Here is a 21,929-nt window from a genome sequence, read left to right as displayed (position 1 = left end):
AATAGCTTGCTCAATGTTTCTTATTGGTCAATATATGGTGTTTTTTTTTAGTCATATTGTAAGTTTTGTTTTTTCCCAAGATCTAGATTCTTGTTGTGTTAATGAGACACACACATTCCTTGCATGAGACACTATTGGGACTCAAATTAAAAGTGCCTTTTTTACTTGAGTCCCTTCATTTTTCATGTGTTTTCTTGATCATTTATGATCCATTTGTTGATAATAAATTTAAAAAATATCATGAGTTGGGTCACCCATGTTGAATTGCTACTCACGAGGGTTAGGAAATTATCAAAAAAATTGTTAAAATAGTCATTTTTTTTCTTGCAAGTTGTTCCTTTCCATCCAAACCATGTCTAGTTCTATTATATTTGTCATAATTTCTTGACCACTTCAAATTTCCCACAAAAGGAGAAAAAATTAAGAAAATAACTAAGTTAACCTTTTATTGGAATCAAGTTCCAAGTGAACTTCCCCTTTTGAAACTGACTTGTTTTGTTCACTTCAACTTTGTTGCATCCAACCTTTATAAATCCAATTTTAAATTTTTTGGATGTCTGAGGTGTTATAAATCCAATTTTAAATTTTTTGGGTATTTTTTTTATGAAAACCGACATTGTAATAAAACCCTAAAAAGGCCGACTTTGTTTTTGCCCTAAAAATGCATGTTATAAGCGGTTGGGATGCTTAAGGCATTGTAAGGTTGATGTACTATTTTTGCTGAATAATAAGAAAGATTGGACGGCTGTGTATGGTGGACGTAACCCATTCTGGGTGAACCACGTTAAATCTCTGTGTTATCTGTGTCCTGTTTTATTTCTGTATCTTTTGTATTTAAATCTACATATAATTGTTAGTTCATATTTGCTTCGGATCTGCTTGAAACCCTAACAATTGGTATCAGAGCAAGGTATTCTGTAAATTGGCAGGACTCTCAGATTTAAGTGGGAGCAATGGAGGATTCCAAATTCAAGGTCGAAAAGTTTAACGGCCAGAATTATCAGTTATGGAAAATGCAGATGGAGGATTACCTATATCAAAAGGATTTGTGGTGGCCATTGGAAGGAAAGGCAAAGAAACCGACCACAATGTAAGATGAAGAGTGGGACATTTTAGATAGAAAGGCACTGGGATCCATTCGATTGTGCCTTGCACCGTCTATAGCATTCAATATAACAGAAGCAAAAACCGCTGTAGATTTGATGGCAACATTGGCTAAGTTGTATGAGAAACCCTTGGCTTCGAATAAGGTATTTCTTATGAAGCGTTTGTTTAATTTGAAAATGAGTGAGGGAGGATCTGTAGCGGAGCACTTAAATGAATTTAATACAATTACCAGTCAATTGTCTTCAGTAAAAATTACCTTTGCAGAAGAGGTTAGGGCTCTCTTGATTTTATGTTCTTTGCCAGAAAGCTGGAATAGCTTGGTTATGGCTGTAAGTAACTCTGTCTTTGGTAAAATTACTTTGGTATTTGATGATATTGTTGGTGTTATCCTAAGCGAGGAAATGTGAAGGAAAAGCACAGGTGAGACTCCAACATCATCGGGTAGTGTTTTGAATGTGGAGAACAGAGGAAGATCAAAGGAAAGAGGAAAAGGCCCTTGAAATGAGAAGTCACGAGGGAAGTCAAAGAAAGGACGCTCTCAATCTAGAGGAAAGAAAGATTGCTGGTACTGTGGAAAGCCTGGTCATCTAAAGAAAGACTGTTGGTCTTGGAAAAACAAAGGAGACAAAAATGAAAATGACAGTAAGGAAGCTAATATTGCAAGTAATACTTTACAAGATGCTTTAATCTTATGTTTGGATAATGTTAATGATTCCTGGGTAATAGATTATGGGGCTTCATTTCATGCTACACCCCATAAAAAATATTTTCTAGATTATGTTCAAGGTGATTTTGGACAAGTATATTTGGGTGATGATGAGCCCTGTCAAATTGTTGGAAAATGAAAGATAAAGATCAAGTTACAGAATGGAAATGACTGGTTTCTGCAGGAGGTAAGACATGTTCCTAATTTATGAAGAAATTTACTTTCTGCAGGGCAAATAGGTAGTGAAGGTTGCATAGTTACCCTCTCAGACAATATGTGGAAGGTCGCTAAAGGATCATTAGTAATAGCTAAAGGTGCGAAGGTAGGCACATTATATCTGTGTACAGGTAACACTTACTCTACCCTAGCTGCTACAGATAAAGTTACTACAGGGACAACAACAATAAATATTGCAAGAACAGATTCGATAATGTGGCACCATAGGCTTGGGCACATGAGTGAGAAAGGGATGAAAACCCTTCACTCCAAAAATCTATTGCTAGGACTAAAGAAGATTGATTTAGAGTTCTATGAAAACTGTGTTTATGGTAAACAAAAAAGAGTCAGATTTCTCAAGGTTGGGAAAGAGAAGAAGAGTGAGAAGTTAGAGCTTGTACATTCAGATGTATGGGGACAGGCTCAGGTATCATCTCTTGGTGTCTCTTGTTATTATGTTATTTTTATTGATGACTCAACCAGAAAAACATGGGTATATTTCCTAAAACAAAAATTAGATGTTTTTGAAACTTTTAAGAAATGGAAAGCTTTGGTTGAGAATGAGATAGGAAAAAAGTTGAAGTGTCTCAGATCAGATAATGGAGGTGAGTATTGCAGCAAAGCATTTGAAGATTACTGCTCCTTAAATGGGATTCGAAACCAGAAGACAGTTCCAGGAACTCCACAGGAAAATGGTGTGTTAGAGAGAATGAATAGGACTATCATGGAACGCGTGAGGAGCATGAGATTGCATGCTGGATTGCCCTTACATTTTTGGGCAGATGTTGTACATACTGCTATCTATTTGATAAATAGAGGACCTTCAACCCCTTTGGATGGTGGTATTCCAAAGGAGGCATGGACTGGTAAAAAGGTAAATTATTCTTTTCTAAAAACTTTTGGTTGCGAAGCTTTTGTCTATGTTGATAAAGAAAATAGAACTAAGCTTGATGCTAAATCTCATAAATGTACCTTCATTGGATATGGGATAGATGAATATGGCTATCGGTTATCGGATTTTGAAAATAAGAAAATAACTAGAAGTAGAGATGTTATATTCAATGAGAAGGTTATGTATAAAGAACAGATGCAGGAAAAGAAGCATGAACAGGACAAACAAGAATATGTGGTGTTGGATGAGATTCCTGAAAATGAAATGCCACAGGTACCTAATGCTCAGCAACAACAGATTGTCTCACAAACTCCTGCAAGTGTTAGACATTCTACGAGGACAAGTAGACCCCCTAAAAGATTTTCTCCTTTTTGTATTATATTTTATTAACGGATTATGGTGAACCAGAAGAATATGAAGAAGCAATGCAGGTGGATGCCAAACAACAGTGGGAGCTAGGCATGAAAGAGGAGATGGACTCCTTGATGAAAAATAAGACTTAGGACTTAGTCCCTTTACCTACAGAAAAAAGAGCCTTGCCTAACAAATAGGTTTATTGGCTAAAGGAGGAGGAAGGAGGTCAGAAAAGATATAAGGCCAGACTTGTGGTAAAAGGTTTTGCATAGAAAAAGGGTATAGATTATGATGAAATATTTTCTCTAGTTGTAAAAATGACTTCAATTAGAACTGTACTTAGTCTTGTGGTTGCAGATGATTTACATCTTGAACAATTAGATGTCAAAACAACTTTTCTCAATGGAGATTTGGAGGAGGAAATTTACATGTTGCAACCACAGGGATATGAGGTCAAAGGTAAGGAGAACTTGGTGTGCAGGTTGAAGAAAAGTTTGTATGGCCTAAAGCAAGCACCCCGACAATGGTATTTAAAATTTGATAGTTTCATGGCTGAACATGGTTATCATAGATGTCATTCTGATCATTGTGTATATTTTAAGAGATTGGATAATGACAGTTATATTATCCTGTTGCTTTATGTTGATGACATGCTTGTTGTTGGTTCTAACATAGAACACATAAATGATCTTAAACAAAAATTAGCCAAGTCATTTGCTATGAAGGATTTGGGTGCAGCTAAGCAAATTCTCGGTATGAGGATTACACGGGACAGGAAAAATAGAACCTTGAATTTGTCCCAAAGTGAATATATAAAGAAGGTGTTGAAAAGATTCAACATGCAGGATGCAAAAGCAGTTAGTACACCTTTGGCTAGTCATTTCAAATTGACTAAGGAGATGTACCCAAAGGCACAAGAAGAGATTAATAAAATGTCTAACATCCCGTATTCATCAGTTGTTGGGAGTCTGATGTATGCAATGTTATGCACAAGGCCAGATATTGCACATGCAGTGGGAGTTGTGAGCAGGTTTATGAGTAATCCGGGTATGGAACATTGGAATGCTGTGAAATGGATTCTTCGATATTTGAAAGGAACTACTACAAAGGCATTATGTTTCAAAGGATCTAATGCTGCTCTGAGTGGATTTGTTGACTCTGATCTAGCGGGTGATATTGATTCACGGAGGAGTACTACAGGGTATGTTTTTACTATAGGGGGGAACTACAGTCAATTGGGTTTCTAGGCTGCAAAAGGTTGTTGCACTTTCAACCACTGAAGCTGAGTATGTTGCTGCTACAGAAGCCAGCAAGGAGATGATTTGGTTACAATGTTTTCTGGAGGAATTGGGTCAGACATAGGAGGATCACCCATTGTATACTGATAGCCAGAGTGCCATTCATCTTGCGAAGAACTCTATTTTTCATTCAAGGACAAAGCACATTTAACTCAGGTACCACTTCATTCAGATTGTTTTGGAGGAGGGTCAGTTATGACTTGAGAAGATTCACACAAGTAAGAATCCTGTCGATATGTTCACGAAGGCAGTTCCACGGGAGAAGCTGACTTCTTCATCAGTTTCTATTGGTCTTCTTGATTGATAATTGTGGAATTTATACCAGTCGAGTCCTAGTGTTTTATCCAGTGGATGTTGCATGTACAGTGGTGTCATGTAGTATCAGTCTCCAAGTGGGAGATTATTGAAATGTGGCAACTGATCAACAAAGTACTGTACACTCAGCATGTATCCTCGCCAGGGTCTGGGGCTGGGTCGAGCCCCGGGCAGGGGTTCGGGGGTGGGAGCCCCCGAGAAAAATTTTTTTGGGTATTTTTTTATGAAAATCGACATTGTAATAAAACCCTAAAAAGGCCGACTTTGTTTTTGCCCTAAAAATGCATGTTATAAGTGGCTGGGATGCTTAAGGCATTGTAAGGTTGATGTACTATTTTTGTTGAATAATAAGAAAGATCGGACGGCTGTGTATGGTGGACATAACCCATTCTGGGTGAACCACGTTAAATCTTTGTGTTATCTGTGTCCTATTTTATTTCTTTATCTTTTGTATTTAAATCTGCATATAATTGTTAGTTCATATTTGCTTCGGATTTGCTTGAAACCCTAACATGAGGTTCATCTAAACTAGTTCCTTAACCCTATTCATAAGTCTAATTTACTTTGAAAGTTTCATGTCCCATAGCTTTGTGACATGATACTAATACCAATATCTTCGTGTCATCACTCCTTTTATAGAGACTTCATGAGAAACTAAATTGAACCTTTTGAAACCCTCATTATTTTCTAGTTCAAATTATCTTCCCAAAAAAAGTAGTCCAGAAGAGTTCTTTTGCAAGTCATTATTTACTAATGCCAACATGTCTTTTTGTTGATTTGTCTTCCCAACCTATTGATGTCATTATAAAATTATCCCATCTTTAGCCATCTCATTCCATGATGATTTCATCCTTACATCATTTTGATATCATCCTATCCCTTTGTTAATGTCATCTGTGTAACTTTTTATCTGAATCAAATATTGGAACATTATGAAGTTGATTGGTTTAGTTGGTATTTCTTGCAAGTGAGGTTCTAACAAATTTCTTTGTAAATATAGTTTAGTGGAAGAATATCAAAGAAGGTCTGATTGCACTTCTAAACTACACAAATATTCATTTTAACATGCAAAAGGATCCTAATGGTACCAAAATGTCTATAATTATACCATTAATGTGCCTACCACCTACCATGGACCTAAAAGGGAATATTTGGGTGCAAAAACTTAATGCATGCATTCGGTTTCAACTACTTGCCATTATTAAAAAATAGTAGCCCAACTATTAGAAATCAATGCTCAACCTACCAAAAAATATTGTTTAGTTTTCTTTCTGTATGTGACATCCATTTTGGGCAAGATTAATCCTTGGTTGTAGATTTGTATTGCTACAATTGCATGGCCTATCCTTTTGACTCAATGAGTATATTTTGATGTTTATGTTTTTTTTCAAGGGTTAGTGATTATTTGCATTATAAAAGATGTTTCAATGAATTCTAGGGTTCCAATAATTGAAAATCAACTACAAAAGGGAAGTGAGGTAATATCTCAAAAATATTAGGTACTTATTTAGGGTTGTCTCTTGATAAGATAGATTTCCCTCTCAGCACAATTAATGCTATAAATATAAATTTTGTTAGAGAATGTGACAACATTTTAAAATATTTTATGGACTTGTGTGGTTTGATTATGGATAACTAAGCATGATTAGTCTATAATACTCACTTTGATGTATTCTTATGCTTGGATCAAATATTCAATATTTTACCTTTCATTGCATCTCTCTATCAACCCAACTCCATCACCCATTAACAAGCATAATTTTGGGACTCTGTAATAACCCACTTCACTTAATCCAAAAACTCAACTGATTTTTTTTTTAAATATATAAAAATATTGATTTCTTATTCTTACTTATTCTTATTTACTTTTTATTCAATCACATACTCAGGTACATCTATCCAAACGAGATAGGCATCCATCCAACCGGGATGGACATCTAACCATACAGGTTAGGCATCTATCCATATGGGACTAGGCATCTAACCATACGGGTTAGGCATCTGTCCATACAGGACAAGAGGTTTCATCTATCCAATCCGGGATAAGCATCTACCCAAATGGAGTAGGCATCTATTCATAAGAATATGATATGCTCTGGCCAGAGACTTTAGACTCATCGGCACCATCCACGTCTTGAGACACTCTCTAACTAACATTACTCATAAGATTAATCATAACAATGATAGTAGTAGTAGTAGTAGTAGTAGTAGTAGTAGTAGTAGTAGTAGTAGTAGTAGTAGTAGTAGTAGTAGTAGTAGAAGTAGTAATAATAGCTAGTCCTATCAAGAGGGTTATGACATCCTTCCCCCCTTAAATTGTGCATCGTCCTGATGCACCTATTTTAATATAACCTTAAAAAGAGTTTATTGAAAACATCTATTGCATCTCATTCATGTCTTCCCATGTAGCATCATATTGATTCCATTATACTTTGCATTGATCAACCTCTTTGTTCCGCAATTGGTACTAGCACCTTTCCAAAACTTTGAATAACTCTAGATCATTATTTCTCTGATTCATAGGAGGATTATTCCTTACTTCATCGAACCTTGGTAGATAAGTTATCCTATTTGTTGATCATTTCCATCATAATTGCCCCTTTTATTATTGTATTCATCCCTCGATTTTGATTAGGAGGTGATAACCTTTCAGATGAATTATTCCTTTGATTCATGTTGAAGTTGTGTTCTCTTGCATTCCTACCTTCTTTCGAATGAATGATTTTTCCCAAAATTCTATCTTGTTATTCCTAGGGTTTGAATCTTTCTTCCTTGCTTTAGAGACTTCTCAAGTACTTCATTCATGCTAACGAGTCCATGTACATCAATTTATGATCTTATGTTGGTATTCAGCCCAAAAATGAAATTTTTTATTTGACCCTCCTCATCTTTTGGTACACAGGTGCACAATTTAACAATTCGATGAACTTATTTCAATATTGTTGAATTGCCAAAGCCCCTTGTCGAATATTATGTTGCCTAGCCATTGATTAGTAATTATGGTAGCCCCCTTTTATAAAAATGATCTCACGTGATTATATTCTTGCTATACCCATTTTATCCCTTCGTTAATCCACCAACTAGTTGCTTCCTTGATAAGTTGATAGGAACCAATAATGCCTTAGTTGTTTCACTAAAGTCCTCTAGACCCATTCAACCAATCTTTAGCTCCTTCACCAATTTTCTTTCCTTCGAGCTTAGGTTGGGTAATTTCCTTAAAATCCTTAGATAGCTCCAACATATCTTTTCCCTCCTATTATCCATCTCATTTCCTTGATTTTTATTAGGGTTCACATTTTAAATCTCGCTTTTATTTTTGAATATTTTTCCTTGCTCTAGAACCTTGCATTGACTGTCCCATGGAATTGATCTCATCCCTTTGCTTAGTTAATATGTTGATTATAGTTTTGACTTCTATTTCATTATTCCCTTTCCATCATTCGTAGCTTCACTTTGACTCCTTGAAGTGGTCTTATGCTTTCTTCTTCCACATTTCCTTCCATTTAGCTCTTCTTCAAATTTTGAATTTATTATTAAATTCTTGATTTAAGATATAGTGATTTACCTCTACAACCTCCAAATACTTCCAAGATAATCTTCAAGACTGCATAAGTTGAAGTGAGCTCAAGGCCTAGACTTGAACCTTCGCTCTGATACCACATGTAATAACCCACTTCACTTAATCCAAAAGCTCAACTGGTTTTTTTTTTTAAATATATAAAAATATTGATTTCTTATTCTTACTTATTCTTATTTACTTTTTATTCAATCACATACTCAGGTACATCTATCCAAATGAGATAGGCATCCATCCAACTGGGATGGACATCTAACCATACAAGTTAGGCATCTATCCATACGGGACTAGGCATCTAACCATACGGGTTAGGCATCTAACCATACAGGTTAGGCATTTGTCCATATGGGACAAGAGGTTTCATCTATCCAATCCGAGATAGGCATCTACCCAAACAGAGTAGGCATCTATTCATAAGAATAGGATATGCTCTGGCTAGAGACTTTAGACTCATCGGGACCATCCGGGTCCTGAGCCACTCTCTAACTAACATTACTCATAAGATTAATCATAATAATGATAGTAGTAGTAGTAGTAATAATAATAATAATAATAATAATAATAATAATAATAATAATAATAATAGCTAGTCCTATCAAGAGGGTTATGACAGACTCAACCACTCAAAATCAAAACAAAGTATTTTTTAAGTTTACTTTTAGTTTATGTTGTTCATGATTTCACAATATTACAGGGAATAGTATCTACAAACTTATGTGAATAGTGTATAATGCTTTCACCTTGCAATAATTTCAATGGTGTTGAATCAACTATACAAAGGTATAGCAGAATGTAACTAGTTCCCCTCATGATTAATGGAAAGCATTGGAGCTACATCAACAACTTGAGTTTAGTTACTATTTTACCAACTATTAATTTATATTATACAAATATCTAGGAGCAACCTCTTGAGTTTAAGTTGAGCTCAAAGTGCGGGAGAGGAAATCCACTCTTCTAGAGTTGACCTTGAACCATCAATGATTCAATTTATGAACTAATGCTACTTGCTAGAAGACAATCCTAACCTTATTAGTTAAATTTCATTCCAGGAAGGAGTAGTAGTTTTAGGACCGAAAACTACTCTAAGGTGAGTATTTTCTTTGTATATTTATCTTAGTGACTCCCCCCTTCATAAGACACATCATCTTCTTGGTTTACTATTTTTAACAACTTCCTAAATGTCTATCTGTGCCCTTCCACTTTTCCCCCTATCCAAATTATCCTCAATATTCTCCTTTTATTTTCTACCCTAACCCTCTTATTGATTTACACTTATGATAGTATATTATTTGATTATTCTAAATCTTTTCCTTCTCCATCCTCTCTTACTACTGAAACACTATTTGTAGATGATATTTTCTTTCTTCTCCTTCCTACATGTATGATAATCTATTGTTCAACTTAGAAGAAATTATTACTTCTCTCTTCCTTCTACTTTATGATGCTTTATTAGAATATGTTGCAATTATATAAAAGTTATAATTTACATATATTAAAAATTTATTAATGTACCTTATGTTCCTTCCATTGCTTTCACTTTTTCTATTAATATTGGGAACATTGTATGTTCTTTTGTCCCTTTCTCATGTATTATATGACATTAATGTAATCCTTTCTTTTCCATTCTCTCATGAAAATATACAATAAAAATAAATTAACAAGTTTCTTCTCCTTCTCAAGTGTTATTTGTTTGAAAAAGGATAACGTTACATGTTTTTCTATCTCCCTTTCCACTTGTTATGTTATAGATGAGTGTAACATCACCATCTCTTCTTTTATCTTTTATATAGATATGCATTGTAAAACAAATCAACATTCTCTTTCTCCCTCTCTTGTTCTTTGCTTTGAAATAGAATATCTTATGTGTCTCTATTCTTCTTTTTTATTTGTTAATAATGAACATATCTCATTTAAAGTTAGATTTGGTACTCCTTTTCTTTTAGATGAATGTATTTTTTTCTTTTTTTTAATAATATTCTTTATTATCAAGGTTTTTTGATTGGATGTACAATCACTATTCTTTCATAAAATTTTGTCTTAAGTTCATAAAGTATTGTATATTTGATTGTTTCCATCATAATAATTCTCTTGGGATTCTTCTTACACTCCCCTTCTCTCTTTCATGTCTTGTTTTATGTCTCAACTTATTAGGCAGGTTATCATTAGATTTAATAATCAACTTGTTGACATTAACTGACAACATATTGCTTCTTGTGTTTAACTTTTCATTTTTCCTCCTAAGATCTATGTGTGTGAGCCCCTCCTTCACCTCCTTTTCATCCTTCAATTGCCATAAATAGGTTCAATTTTGCTTCCTTCAAATTTGTTCCATGGTGGCAAATGGGAGATTTAGGGAATGAAATTACTTCTTAGGAATGGGTAACAATCTAGGGCTAGGTTGTAATAAGGATATGAGCTGATTTTTACTCAAGAAATCACCATTTATAAACTTTTTTATTACATAAAAGACACTCTAAACAGTGTGGACCAAAAACATAAGAAAAAGAACAATTTTTTTTAAAAAAATTTTATTGAAAAAGTTAAATCTGATTAGTGTTTGATATTTATATCAATATTATATTATAAATAAATGAAAATATCCTAACATTATTTAGAGTTTAATTAGTTGACATAAATAACAAATAACTATCAAATTTTAACTTTTTGAACTTAGATTGTTAAAACATAAATGATAAATAGAAGATTTGAGCATGCTTACTACTGATTTAGATGTCCACTTACAACATGAGAATCTAATTCTTAAAAAAAAAAGTGACCAAATCTCTGTAATCCAATTATTTTCGTTTCAATTTTGTTTTCAAATAAAAAATTCAATTTTTTACACTATAAAGCACACTAATAGGAAAACGAACGCCACAAAATAAAAAATTTAAAAAGTTGTTGATATATGTTTATATCCTATTGAAATATCGCGGCTATCAGATCACGCCGAACTCCACTTTTTGGCACCGACAAAAGCGAGGCAATTTGTTTGTAAAATGAAAAATTCTCAGTCGTTGTCGAATGCGTCACTGGAGACTGCACAATGAAAAATTTACCCTTAAAACCAATGGGCTATGGCGGCTAAAAAACTGGAGATTGTGCTGACTCCTCACGCACTGCGTCCTGCTTGCTCTTATCTCTAAATAACATCAAGATCAGGTCACTGGTTCGAATCCCTCTGGAATTTTGCGTCTGTTCAAATTTTTGGTGCAGAAGATAAGATTTCACGCTATGGCAAGTGGAACAATAGACCTCTGTGCAAATGAGCTAACAAGCTTTAGAAGGCCAGTCGCCTGCCAAAATATTCTTTGCGAGATCAGAAAACGCGTTTCAATTAGTCGCCGTAGAGTGCGCAGACAGCAGAACAATGATAATAATGATGATATTTCTGATGCGGAGGACTTAGGGTTCAGAAAAGCTCACTGCTTATCATCTTATTACAGTGTTTTCGTTGCTCGCTTAGCAATAATGGTACGCCGCTCTGTCTCTTCACTCTGTATTTTGATTGCTGAAACTTCTTTCCTTTCTATTTTTATGAAAATGACTGAGTTTCTGTAGCCATTCTTTTCCCCTGCAATTAATTTATTTTTCAAGATTAGTATTTGCGCGTCCAATTTTCTGTCGAAATTGTTTCTTCGACTGAATTTTCAGTGGTTCTGTTTCAATTGTTTAAACTTAGTCTCAGAATATCCAGATTTCCCCAAAACTTTTGCTCCGAGAAGATTTCGGATTTTATTGAACTCTGTATCATGTTTTTAAAGTATTTAGGAAATTTTGAGTAATTTGGCTAAAGGCGATTCAGATTGTAAACTTCATAATTTTATTATCTTTATTAAAATCTAAATGGCAACAAAATTCACAATTTCTTGTCCTTCTTGAACGAGAACATACAGTCATTCATGAAAGAAAGTTGTACATGTCACTGTACTTGGGTTGTATTTAGTTTTCAAAGTGCTTGAGTTGCATATAGTTAAAAAATGCGTGCGCATACATATCCTAGGTTGCATATTCATTTTGATTAGGTTGTCCTTATAATGCAATGAACATTATATAAGTGACATATTTTTATGTTAAATTTTGTAAAATATATTAATTTTATTTGATCTTATCTTCACATATCATAAGAGTCTAAACCTTTTTTATATATTATATTTTATTATTATATAATAAAAGTTTGAGTTATACAAAAGATTTTTTAACTGGTAGCTTCAAAAAATCAGTCCAAACCCTGCCACACTAACCTACCATCAAACGGGCGTTTCAAAATTTCACCTATCAATTCTGCCCCACGAGCCCAATACAAAATTCAAACCAAAATAGTAACAGAGTTTCTACACAAAACAAATTCACAAACAAACATTCCCAACTACATATTTTCTACCCCACCCCTGACAACTCATGGTACCACCACATCCCTTTGCATGCAGAACCTCCTAGCCCTTCGTCTGCCCCCTGCGCATCGACCACACGCACCACAATCCCTGCCTCTACCTTATACTTGACCCCTCTAATAATTCACCAACTTGTATTTCAGTTGTGAACAGTCCATTTGCTCCCTCGACAGTCTAGACGCCAACACAATCTCCTAATCGACCACATAGTCTCTCACAGTGCACCACCCCTCTATAGCAACCCGCCTGCGTGTGTTTTTGTCCTCCATGGCTTTCCACGGGATGAAAGGATGGAAGTTTGGTGGGTACCTAAGAACTGCCACCCAATCACCAAGAGCCGTGACAAACCCTCATCCCAGCTCCACCAACGCAAGCAAATCATCCAGCCCCACCCTCCATTTCGGCCTCACACAACGTTCCATTATTCTTTTAACCTCTTGGATAGTGCTGCATTCCAAATGCCACACACAAAACATAGAAGAAATGTTTGTATTCACCTGATACTTCATATTTGCCAGTAGGAATTCATACCCCAAAACTTGCCTGATCTGGATGAGAAAGAAGGGGTCATCTGTAGTGAATACATTCTTCAGCCGGTTAATTGAAATCTTCCCCTAGAATGCCATTTGTTGTTTGGCCGCTTTCAGACTGAAATTTGTCTCCATGATATTTGCTTGCCCACACTCAACTTCTACAGGAAGCTTCTGGTCTGTCCTTCCAACTCCAATCTGAAAGACGTGCACAAATGCAGAGGAGCAGACAATAAATCCTGCAAATGCCAAGCATGCAGGAAATAAATGCCAAACCCAAACAATCTGCCACCTCAAAAAATCTCGTCCTCCCAAAGCATTCGATAGTCGCCAATCCTTGCAAGAAATGAGTGTAGGGCCCATACCAATCCAACTCATCACCACCGATGTCACTTTGTCCTCTCAACCAACATCTTGGACAACGAGTCAACCAAGGCATTACCTTCCCTATACACATGCGAGAGTGTGAAGTTTTTAAAAACCTTCTAATTTTTTTTGAATAATTTTGACCCATTTGTCAATTTTCCAAACATGAGCACCTCCATTGGCAATTGCATTTATTACAATTTGAGAATCTACTTCAAGATGCAATTGATCAACTTTGATCCTTTTCGCCAAATCAATTGCCAACACCGCCACTTGAATTTTTGTCTCATTATTAGTCCCATTCTCCAATTTTTTTGAGTCTATGGCAAGGATGTTGCCATCAGAATCCCGAGCAAGACACCCCGACCTCGAAGGCCCAGGATTCCCTTTCGATGCACCATCAAAATTGACTTTCACCGAACCTTGCTCCAGTTTGTTCCACTCCACATCTTCCCTATTCCCCCTAGGATTAAACCTATACTGCCCATTAGCAGACAACTTTTTTTATATTTTATTCATTTTTAAATATTCAAATATTAAATCTATACACATGGAACTAACCTCAAAACTTTGAATTTAATTTTAGACAAAAGACAACTCCCTTCTTACTAATTATTTGTCAACTATGTGAGATATGTTAATGTGTGCTACATGTTGTATGAAAGGACAAACCTTAATTCATTAGTGAATATCTAAAATCTAGGTATCATCTATCATCTAGAGAACATTGCTTCATATTGTATTATCTGTAAAGTATAACATTGACATGGCATCAATAGTTAGAAGCAACTAAACATATTTTATGATTATTTCACACATCTTTGATCTTATCAAAGCTATCAAATCAAATCCAAGGGTTTGACATAAGGAGAAAATCCTTGCTTATGAAAGTCCCAAAGGATTTCACCAACACTACACATTTTCAAACATTTAGGTATAGTTACTAGATAATATGGCAACTAGGCTACAAGAGATAAAAATATACATGTATTCTTTTCCATGTGGTTTTTTTTTTTTTTTTAAATCGGTTTTTTCGGTTTTCCAAACCAAAGGGGTAAAAACTTTATTGAAACTCAAAGAACAACATTACAAATGAATCAAGAGACCAAAGTCCCCAGGAAAATCCTGACCACCAAGCAGGAAAAGACAATCAACACCATCAACCATCACCTTCTCCCTCCCTATCCTCAGCAAGAATTCTCTCAAAATCAGGATGAAGCGTCGGAGAGACCATTTCCCACTCCTCAATTCTCCATCCCTCAGCATACTCTGACGCCCATTTCGCCAAGCAATCAACAGCCCTATTCCACTCCTTTGGAATATGAACGAAAGTCACCAACTCCATTAATGAACTAACCTGCAAAATCTGTTGCACCACCCCAGCCAACTGCCAACTGACATCCTCCACTTTCTGCTTAATAAGTAAATTGATCAAAACCTAGGAATCAGACTCACAAACAACCCTTCTCCATCCCAAATCATAAGCTTTCTCAAGAGCACAAAGAATTGCCAACCCGTCCATAAGGTTGACAGTATGAACACCCTCATAGACCGAAAAAAGGAAAACCACCGAACCCAAATAGTCCCTACCAATCCCCCCAATACTAGCCGGCCCCAGATTGCCTCTGGAGGAACCGTCAGTATTGATTTTTAGAACCCCAATTGGGGGAGGCTGCCAGAATCCAGACCTTTGAACTCTCTGCTTCAAATGCTTACCACGCTTTACACATGCCGAGGCCAAGGACAGCCCCTCAATCCCCAATCTCTCCGCCACTTCAGCATCCCTTTTCCCCAAGGGGAATTCCAACTCACACTTAGCCACCACCGTCTCCTGAACCATGCCCAAAGTTCTTTGCCAAATTTGTTGAACCAACTTCTTTTCTCCACGAAATATTCGTCGGTTCCGCTCCAGCCAAATCTGCCACAATATGAAGATAGGACCCACAGACCACACCACCTGTAAAAAGGAAGCCATAGAGGGAGGCCTACCCAACCTTTGCCAAAACTCAATCAAGGAAGAAGCATGAACACAGGGACTATTCCAAACCCCCCACCAGAAATGCCAAATCTGGAGGGAGAAAAGACAGCGAAAAAACAAATGAGCCGAGTCCTCCTCGTTAGCTCCACACAAAACACAGACTGAGGGACCCTGGAAGCCATGCTTCTGAATATTATCCCAAGTCAAGCACTTATTCCAAGCCAAAATCCACACAAAACAATTACATTTTGGCCAGGAAGACTTGTTCCATATCTTCTTCCACCACTGAATTTCATCCCCATCCACCCTATGGGACAATAGCTCCCGATAGCCAGAAGCAACAGTATATTCCCCTTTAGGATTGGGAGACCAGGCAAGCACATCATCATACCGAAGAGGGTTGCAACGTCTACTGGAAAGGACATTATGTAGCTCAACACATTCTTCTGGCATCCCAACATCAGGCCATTCAGCTAGAGACTTCCATCCAGCCACCTCCAACTGACCACGAGAGGAAAATGACTTAAAGTCACTTACCCGAGTCCAGCCATTCTCACGAAATCTCTGACAGAGATTTAACAAGTGAGGAAACTGAGAAATGATGGGGGGGTATCCATCCCACGAATCAGACCAGAATTGAACCTCAGTCCCCTTGTTACAAATCCAAAATAAACCATCCTTAATAAGAGTAGCCCCTTTCTTAAGCGTACTCCAGATCACTGAGCCCTTTCCAAGAAGGGGGTAACAGGGCATTTCCAACTGAGGGATTCCCTGAAAATACTTCTGAGAAAGAATCTTGGCCCAACTCTTATCCTGCTCCTTACACCACCTCCAATATAGTTTCGCAGCCAAAGCCACACCAGTCAAAGCCATCTGTCGCAGACCCAAGCCACCAAATTGCTTTGGGCTACACACCACCTCCCATCTAACCAAACTCCATTTGGAAGACTCCAAGCAACCAGCCCATAAAAATTGTCGTGTCACAGAATCCAAATCCTTAACAAAACCCATAGGGGCAACCTGTAGCATGCATCTGTAAATGGGCAAAGCCTGTACCACCGACTTGATAAGCTGAACACGACTAGGAAAGGATAACCACCGGTGAGTCCAGTGATTAACCTTCGCCCTAAATTTATCTAGAATGCTCTGCCATGACTCCCGAGGCAATCTACCCACCGAGATAGGGAAACCAAGATAGGTCAAAGGAAGTGTCCCGATCTGAAATCTCAATGTTTGAACAATCCTCCTCTGAATGGGGCGCGGAGTGTTGAAGAAGAAAATAGAAGACTTATCCTCATTGATTTGTTGACCTGAGGCAACCAAGTAAACATCCAACACCCTACGTAAATTAGAAGCCTCTCGCATTGTAGCCATACCCATCAGAGCAGTATCCTCCACAAATTGCAAATGAGACTGCGGAGGTAAATTACCTCCCCATTGCCAGCCCTGTATGCTACCCATCTCCACGTTCCTTCAAAGCAATCTCCCCAAACCTTCAGCAAGGAGGATAAACAAGTACGGAGAGAGAGGGTCCCCCTGACGAAGGCCCCTAGAAGCACCGAAAAGCTCAGAATGATTCCCATTAATAAGCACAGAGAAAGAGACTGAGGTGACACAACTCATAACCCATTGAATCCACTCCGCCGCAAACCCAAAAGCAGCGAGAACCTTCCACAAGAAGGACCATCGAACTCTATCATAAGCCTTCACCATATCCAATTTGATAAACATTGCCTTTTCCTTGGAGCTGGCCATAGAATGAATGACTTTAGTTGCAATAACAATCCCATCCAGAATTTGTCTGCCTGCAACAAAACCACTCTGTTCTTTGGAAATCAGCTCCTCAAGACCCTTTTTCAACCTGTCAGCAATTACCTTAGAGATGATTTTATAGATGACATTGCAAAGAGAAATGGGTCGAAATTGGCTTAACCTATCCGCCCCCTCACACTTGGGAATAAGAGCAAGGAAAGTAGAATTTAAAGCCCTTAGCATCTGCTTGTTCCTTTGAGATTCTTGCACAACCTCCAGGAGATCCAAACTGATAATATCCCAAAATTCTTGGAAAAACTCGATCGGGAAGCCATCAGGACCTGGCGCCTTTCCCTTCTGCATCTAGAACACAATTCCTTCAAGTTCTTCCAGTGTGATATCATTCATAAGCTGTTGGTTCAGCTCCCTAGACACAAGATGAGGAATACAAGAATGAACTTGAGCCTCCTCAGGAGACCCCCCTTGCGAGTCCTCCCTAAAGAGAGAAGCAAAGTATTGTCTTACCTCATTAGAAATTTCAGGGAAGGAAGACAGATGTTCTCCCCCATCATTCACAAGACCAGAGATAGAATTCCCATGCCTCCGTGCTTTCACCGAATTGAAGAAAAAAGACGTATTTTTATCCCCTTCCTGCAACCAAACTATTCGAGCCTTCTGTTTCCAATATATCTCTTCCCTCAGCTCCCATTCCTCCAAGGTTCTCACAGCTTGTGCTTCAGCCTAAAGAAGCTCAGGCGTCACTCCAACCTCCCTTAACCTCCTTGTGATACTATCCAATTCTTCCTAAGCCACTGCCTTTTCCTAGAAGACATTCCCAAAACACTGAGAGTTCCAGCGCTTAAGCTGATATTTAACATGTTGAAGACGCTTGGAAAAAATATACATTGCCATCCCATAAGCAGGTCTTCCACTCCTCCAGCATTCTGCCACATAATCCTTCAGAGAAGGGTCACGCAACCACATGAGCTGGAACCTAAAAGAAGGCGTACGCGGAGCACAAGTCGAATCAATGACAAGCTTGATAGGCCAGTGATCTGAACCTTTCCAATCCAAGATCTCAGAGCGGGAAGACCACATCCCCCCAACCCAGTAGCAGGACACCAGAAAGCGATCCAGCCTTTCTGCGATGCAATAATCCCCAACTCGACGGTTGTTCCAAGTAAACTATCCATTACTAGGCTTGATATCAACAAGATTTAAAGAGTTGATGCTATCCCAAAGCAACAAAGCAGAGGGCTCCAGCCTCCCAGAACCACCTCGCTTCTCAGCCAACTCGCAAATAGCAATGAAGTCTCTAGCCGTAATCCATGGATGGAAAGGTGCCATAGATCGGACTAACCTGATATGAGACCACAGAGCTTGCTTTCCTCGGATATCAGTAGGAGCATAGATATTAGAAAAGAGAATAACCTCCCCTGTCTCAAAGCTAGAAGCAATCATAGACATAGTGGATTTAGAAGACACCCACCAAAGAGGTCGAATTTTTCGAGGATTCCAAAAACAGGTCACACCCCCAGAAGATCCATGAGCACCGATACATTGACACTCACCACACCTCCATAGCCTAGGTGCCAAGTCAAGCATACTCTCAACAGATAACTTAGTCTCCTGAAGAAAAAACACATCAGGACCATGCTTTCGAACTAAATCGTTAACCGCTTTTTGTCGAGGGCCGCTGTTCAAGCCCCTTACGTTCCATGAAAGAACTATCATTTCAAGGGGCTCGAAAAGTGAGAATCCAGAGTCTTTACTGACCCTGACTCAACCAAGTTCTCGCCTGTCAATTTGATCTTTTCCACATCCTTCTTTCTACCTGATTTAGCAAATTTCTCTGCCCCACCTTTCTTAATATCTTTTTTCATAATAACCAATTTTGGAGGCTTAGATTTCTTAGCAGAATCCAGATCTGCACTTCGCCCAAGAGGAGAAGAATCCTCCCCCACTGCTGGAATAACGGCCAAAGAAACAGGAGCCTCCAGACCTTCTGTCGGCATAGCAGCATCCGTGAGCACACCAAAATCACCTTGTGGTTCCATAGAAGAATCGAGAGCAGGTCCCTCTTGATCAAACCCCTCAATCCCCTGCTCCAAGTTTACCAAACCTGGGTTAACTTCCTGGTGACTAAGGTCATCCAAAACCTCAAACCTGTTAAAAGTGCCCTCATCTTGCCTTTCGCTGAAAGGCCTCTTTTGCCCCCTGTTCTTATTCTGAGCCTTGACAGGAACAAAACCATCATTATCTACCCCCGCAGTAGGACCGTTGCCCTTCCCCTTATCCGCCTTGGGAGGCTCCCTAGAACGCTGAGAAGGCTGGGGTTCCACCGACTTGTATCTTGGACACTTTCTCAGCAAGTGGCCATATTCACGACAGAGCCTGCAGCGGAAGGGAAGGGTCTCGTAGTCCAATTGCTGCACCCAAGAATAAGAGCTCGCACACATATCTATTGCATCGGGCAGAGGCTTACTTAGGTCAATTTCAACACAAATTCTTGCAAAAGTCATTACCTTTTTCCCCAAGGTCTGCGACGAAGTTCCAACTGGTTTTCCAAGCAGCGAAGCCAGCAAAAGCAACACATCCTCCTGACAGCATTCCACTGGGAGGCGAGGTAAACGAACCCACACCGGGACGCGATTTGGAAGCTCCTCAGCGGGGTTAAATCCTGTATGCCACGACTTGATAAACAACCCCACCTTATTATGAAAATAAGGTCCTCCCTCAAATACCTTGTTACGATTGGCTATACAATTAAAGGTAACCATGAAGTAATTGTTAGCCAACAACATTATCTCCATTTCTCCCACCGGTTCCCAAGTTCTCTGAGCCCAAAGCTCCAAAAACTGAAGCGAGACCCTCATCCCCAAAAATTTGCAATATAAGGAATGATTTGAGTAGTAATCAATATCGTCAGCAATCATTTCAGGCGGGACAACAAATTTCGGTCTCACCTTGCACTGCTCTAGACAGCCATTAACCTTCGTGATCCGCGAACCAGAGGGCAATCCTGCACCATCCATCCCAAGCTCCGCTGCAAATAGACTGTTATTAAATGTCGACATCCCATCCTTTGGGGACATCGAGTTAATTGATGCATGCAAATTCATCACAGGGGTAACCCCAGACGCCTCCCCCTTAGAAAAAGCCATCGAACCTTAGGCCAATAGACAAGCCCCAGAAGGGAATGAGGGAGCAAATCGCCCGCCACACCCTCCACCCAAACTCCGCAAAACCCACCACTCGAACCCTACCAAAGCCGCACCAGTCAGGGAGAGAGGCAAGCAAGACTAGAAGGGACCAACCACGGACTCCTTCCCAACTCCTCACACGATGAAATCCACTCCAGACAGTCACAGGTCCCAGCCACGAGCCAAACACACAGGCGCGTATAAGCTCGGCCCAGATCGCACCAAAACAACCCCCAATCTTGAATCTCGAACCAGGCTTTCACCCCAAAGCCAGCCGCACCACATAAGCTAAAATTCCGCCCCCAGGAGAACAGAAAACACCCACCCAAACTGCGCAGAAACAGAAGAAAGCGACCACGAGCTAGGGCTCGGGTGCCCTAGCTCGACCCACGTAGGAGCAGACCCGTTCCATTTTCACCATTCAATCTCCCTCACTTGAGATAGATCTTTTAATCTTTTTTTTCCATGTGGTTTGAATCCTTGAATAGAGTTTGAATGTGTGAGCACAAAAATGACCTAGAACAAGACATAGCAATTTGACTAGACTTATATTGATCATCCAACAAATTTGTGCTCTATCATAGTCACAAATCTATTAGTGATACTTGTCATAATCAAATTAACATCAACTCTAAAATTAAATATCTTTGTTTCATGTTATTAACTTTGATCAACAATTTAATAGATTTCTATAACTTTACATGTCCCAACTTTGTTTTTTATATAATTATTTATCATTATAAATTTAATTAATTTTTCCAATAATATTTATGTAGGAAACATTTTATCTCAGTTTTAGATTTCAATATATTAAAATATTTGATTTTACTAAAGATAAAAAATAATTTATAAAATAAATATAATAATAAAAAATTTAACATATTAATATAGATATAAATAGATAGAAACAATTTTATGCTCCTCAAATAATATATGCATATATTTAATTAATATACATAATATTTATCTAATTTTATTTGAAATTATCTTTTAATTAACACATATTTTTAGTTAATATGGATAATGATAATACGATAGTACCTCTCATTATTCAAAAAATTCACATTATAATTCTATTAATCATAGTCCAAAAGCTCCAAATTATAATTCTATCGATCTACAATGCTAAAAAAACTCACACTATTCTAGTCCTAATAACATAGAAACTATAAATTATAATTCTATCGATCTACAATGCTAAAAATACTCACACTATTCTAGTACTAATAACATAGAAACTA

The 21,929-nt window shown here is 37.9% G+C and overlaps 1 protein-coding gene across 1 annotated transcript in view; it reads left to right on the top strand.

Annotated features, from left to right (window-relative positions):
• Nucleotides 1–11,470: 11,470 nt before the first annotated feature.
• The window catches only part of LOC131031370 (histidine kinase 1), a 225,044-nt gene continuing 214,585 nt past the window's right edge, over nucleotides 11,471–21,929 (top strand). The window contains exon 1 of the mRNA XM_057962472.2: nucleotides 11,471–11,939. Within this exon, the coding sequence (XP_057818455.2) occupies nucleotides 11,700–11,939 (240 nt within the window). The 5' untranslated portion in view covers nucleotides 11,471–11,699. The remainder of the gene's footprint in view (nucleotides 11,940–21,929) is intronic.

The sequence above is a fragment of the Cryptomeria japonica genome, chromosome 11 (genome assembly GCF_030272615.1).
Source record: "Cryptomeria japonica chromosome 11, Sugi_1.0, whole genome shotgun sequence".
In the NCBI taxonomy this organism is placed as follows: Eukaryota; Viridiplantae; Streptophyta; class Pinopsida; order Cupressales; family Cupressaceae; genus Cryptomeria; species Cryptomeria japonica.
This window is presented reverse-complemented; position numbering and strand designations above follow the sequence as displayed.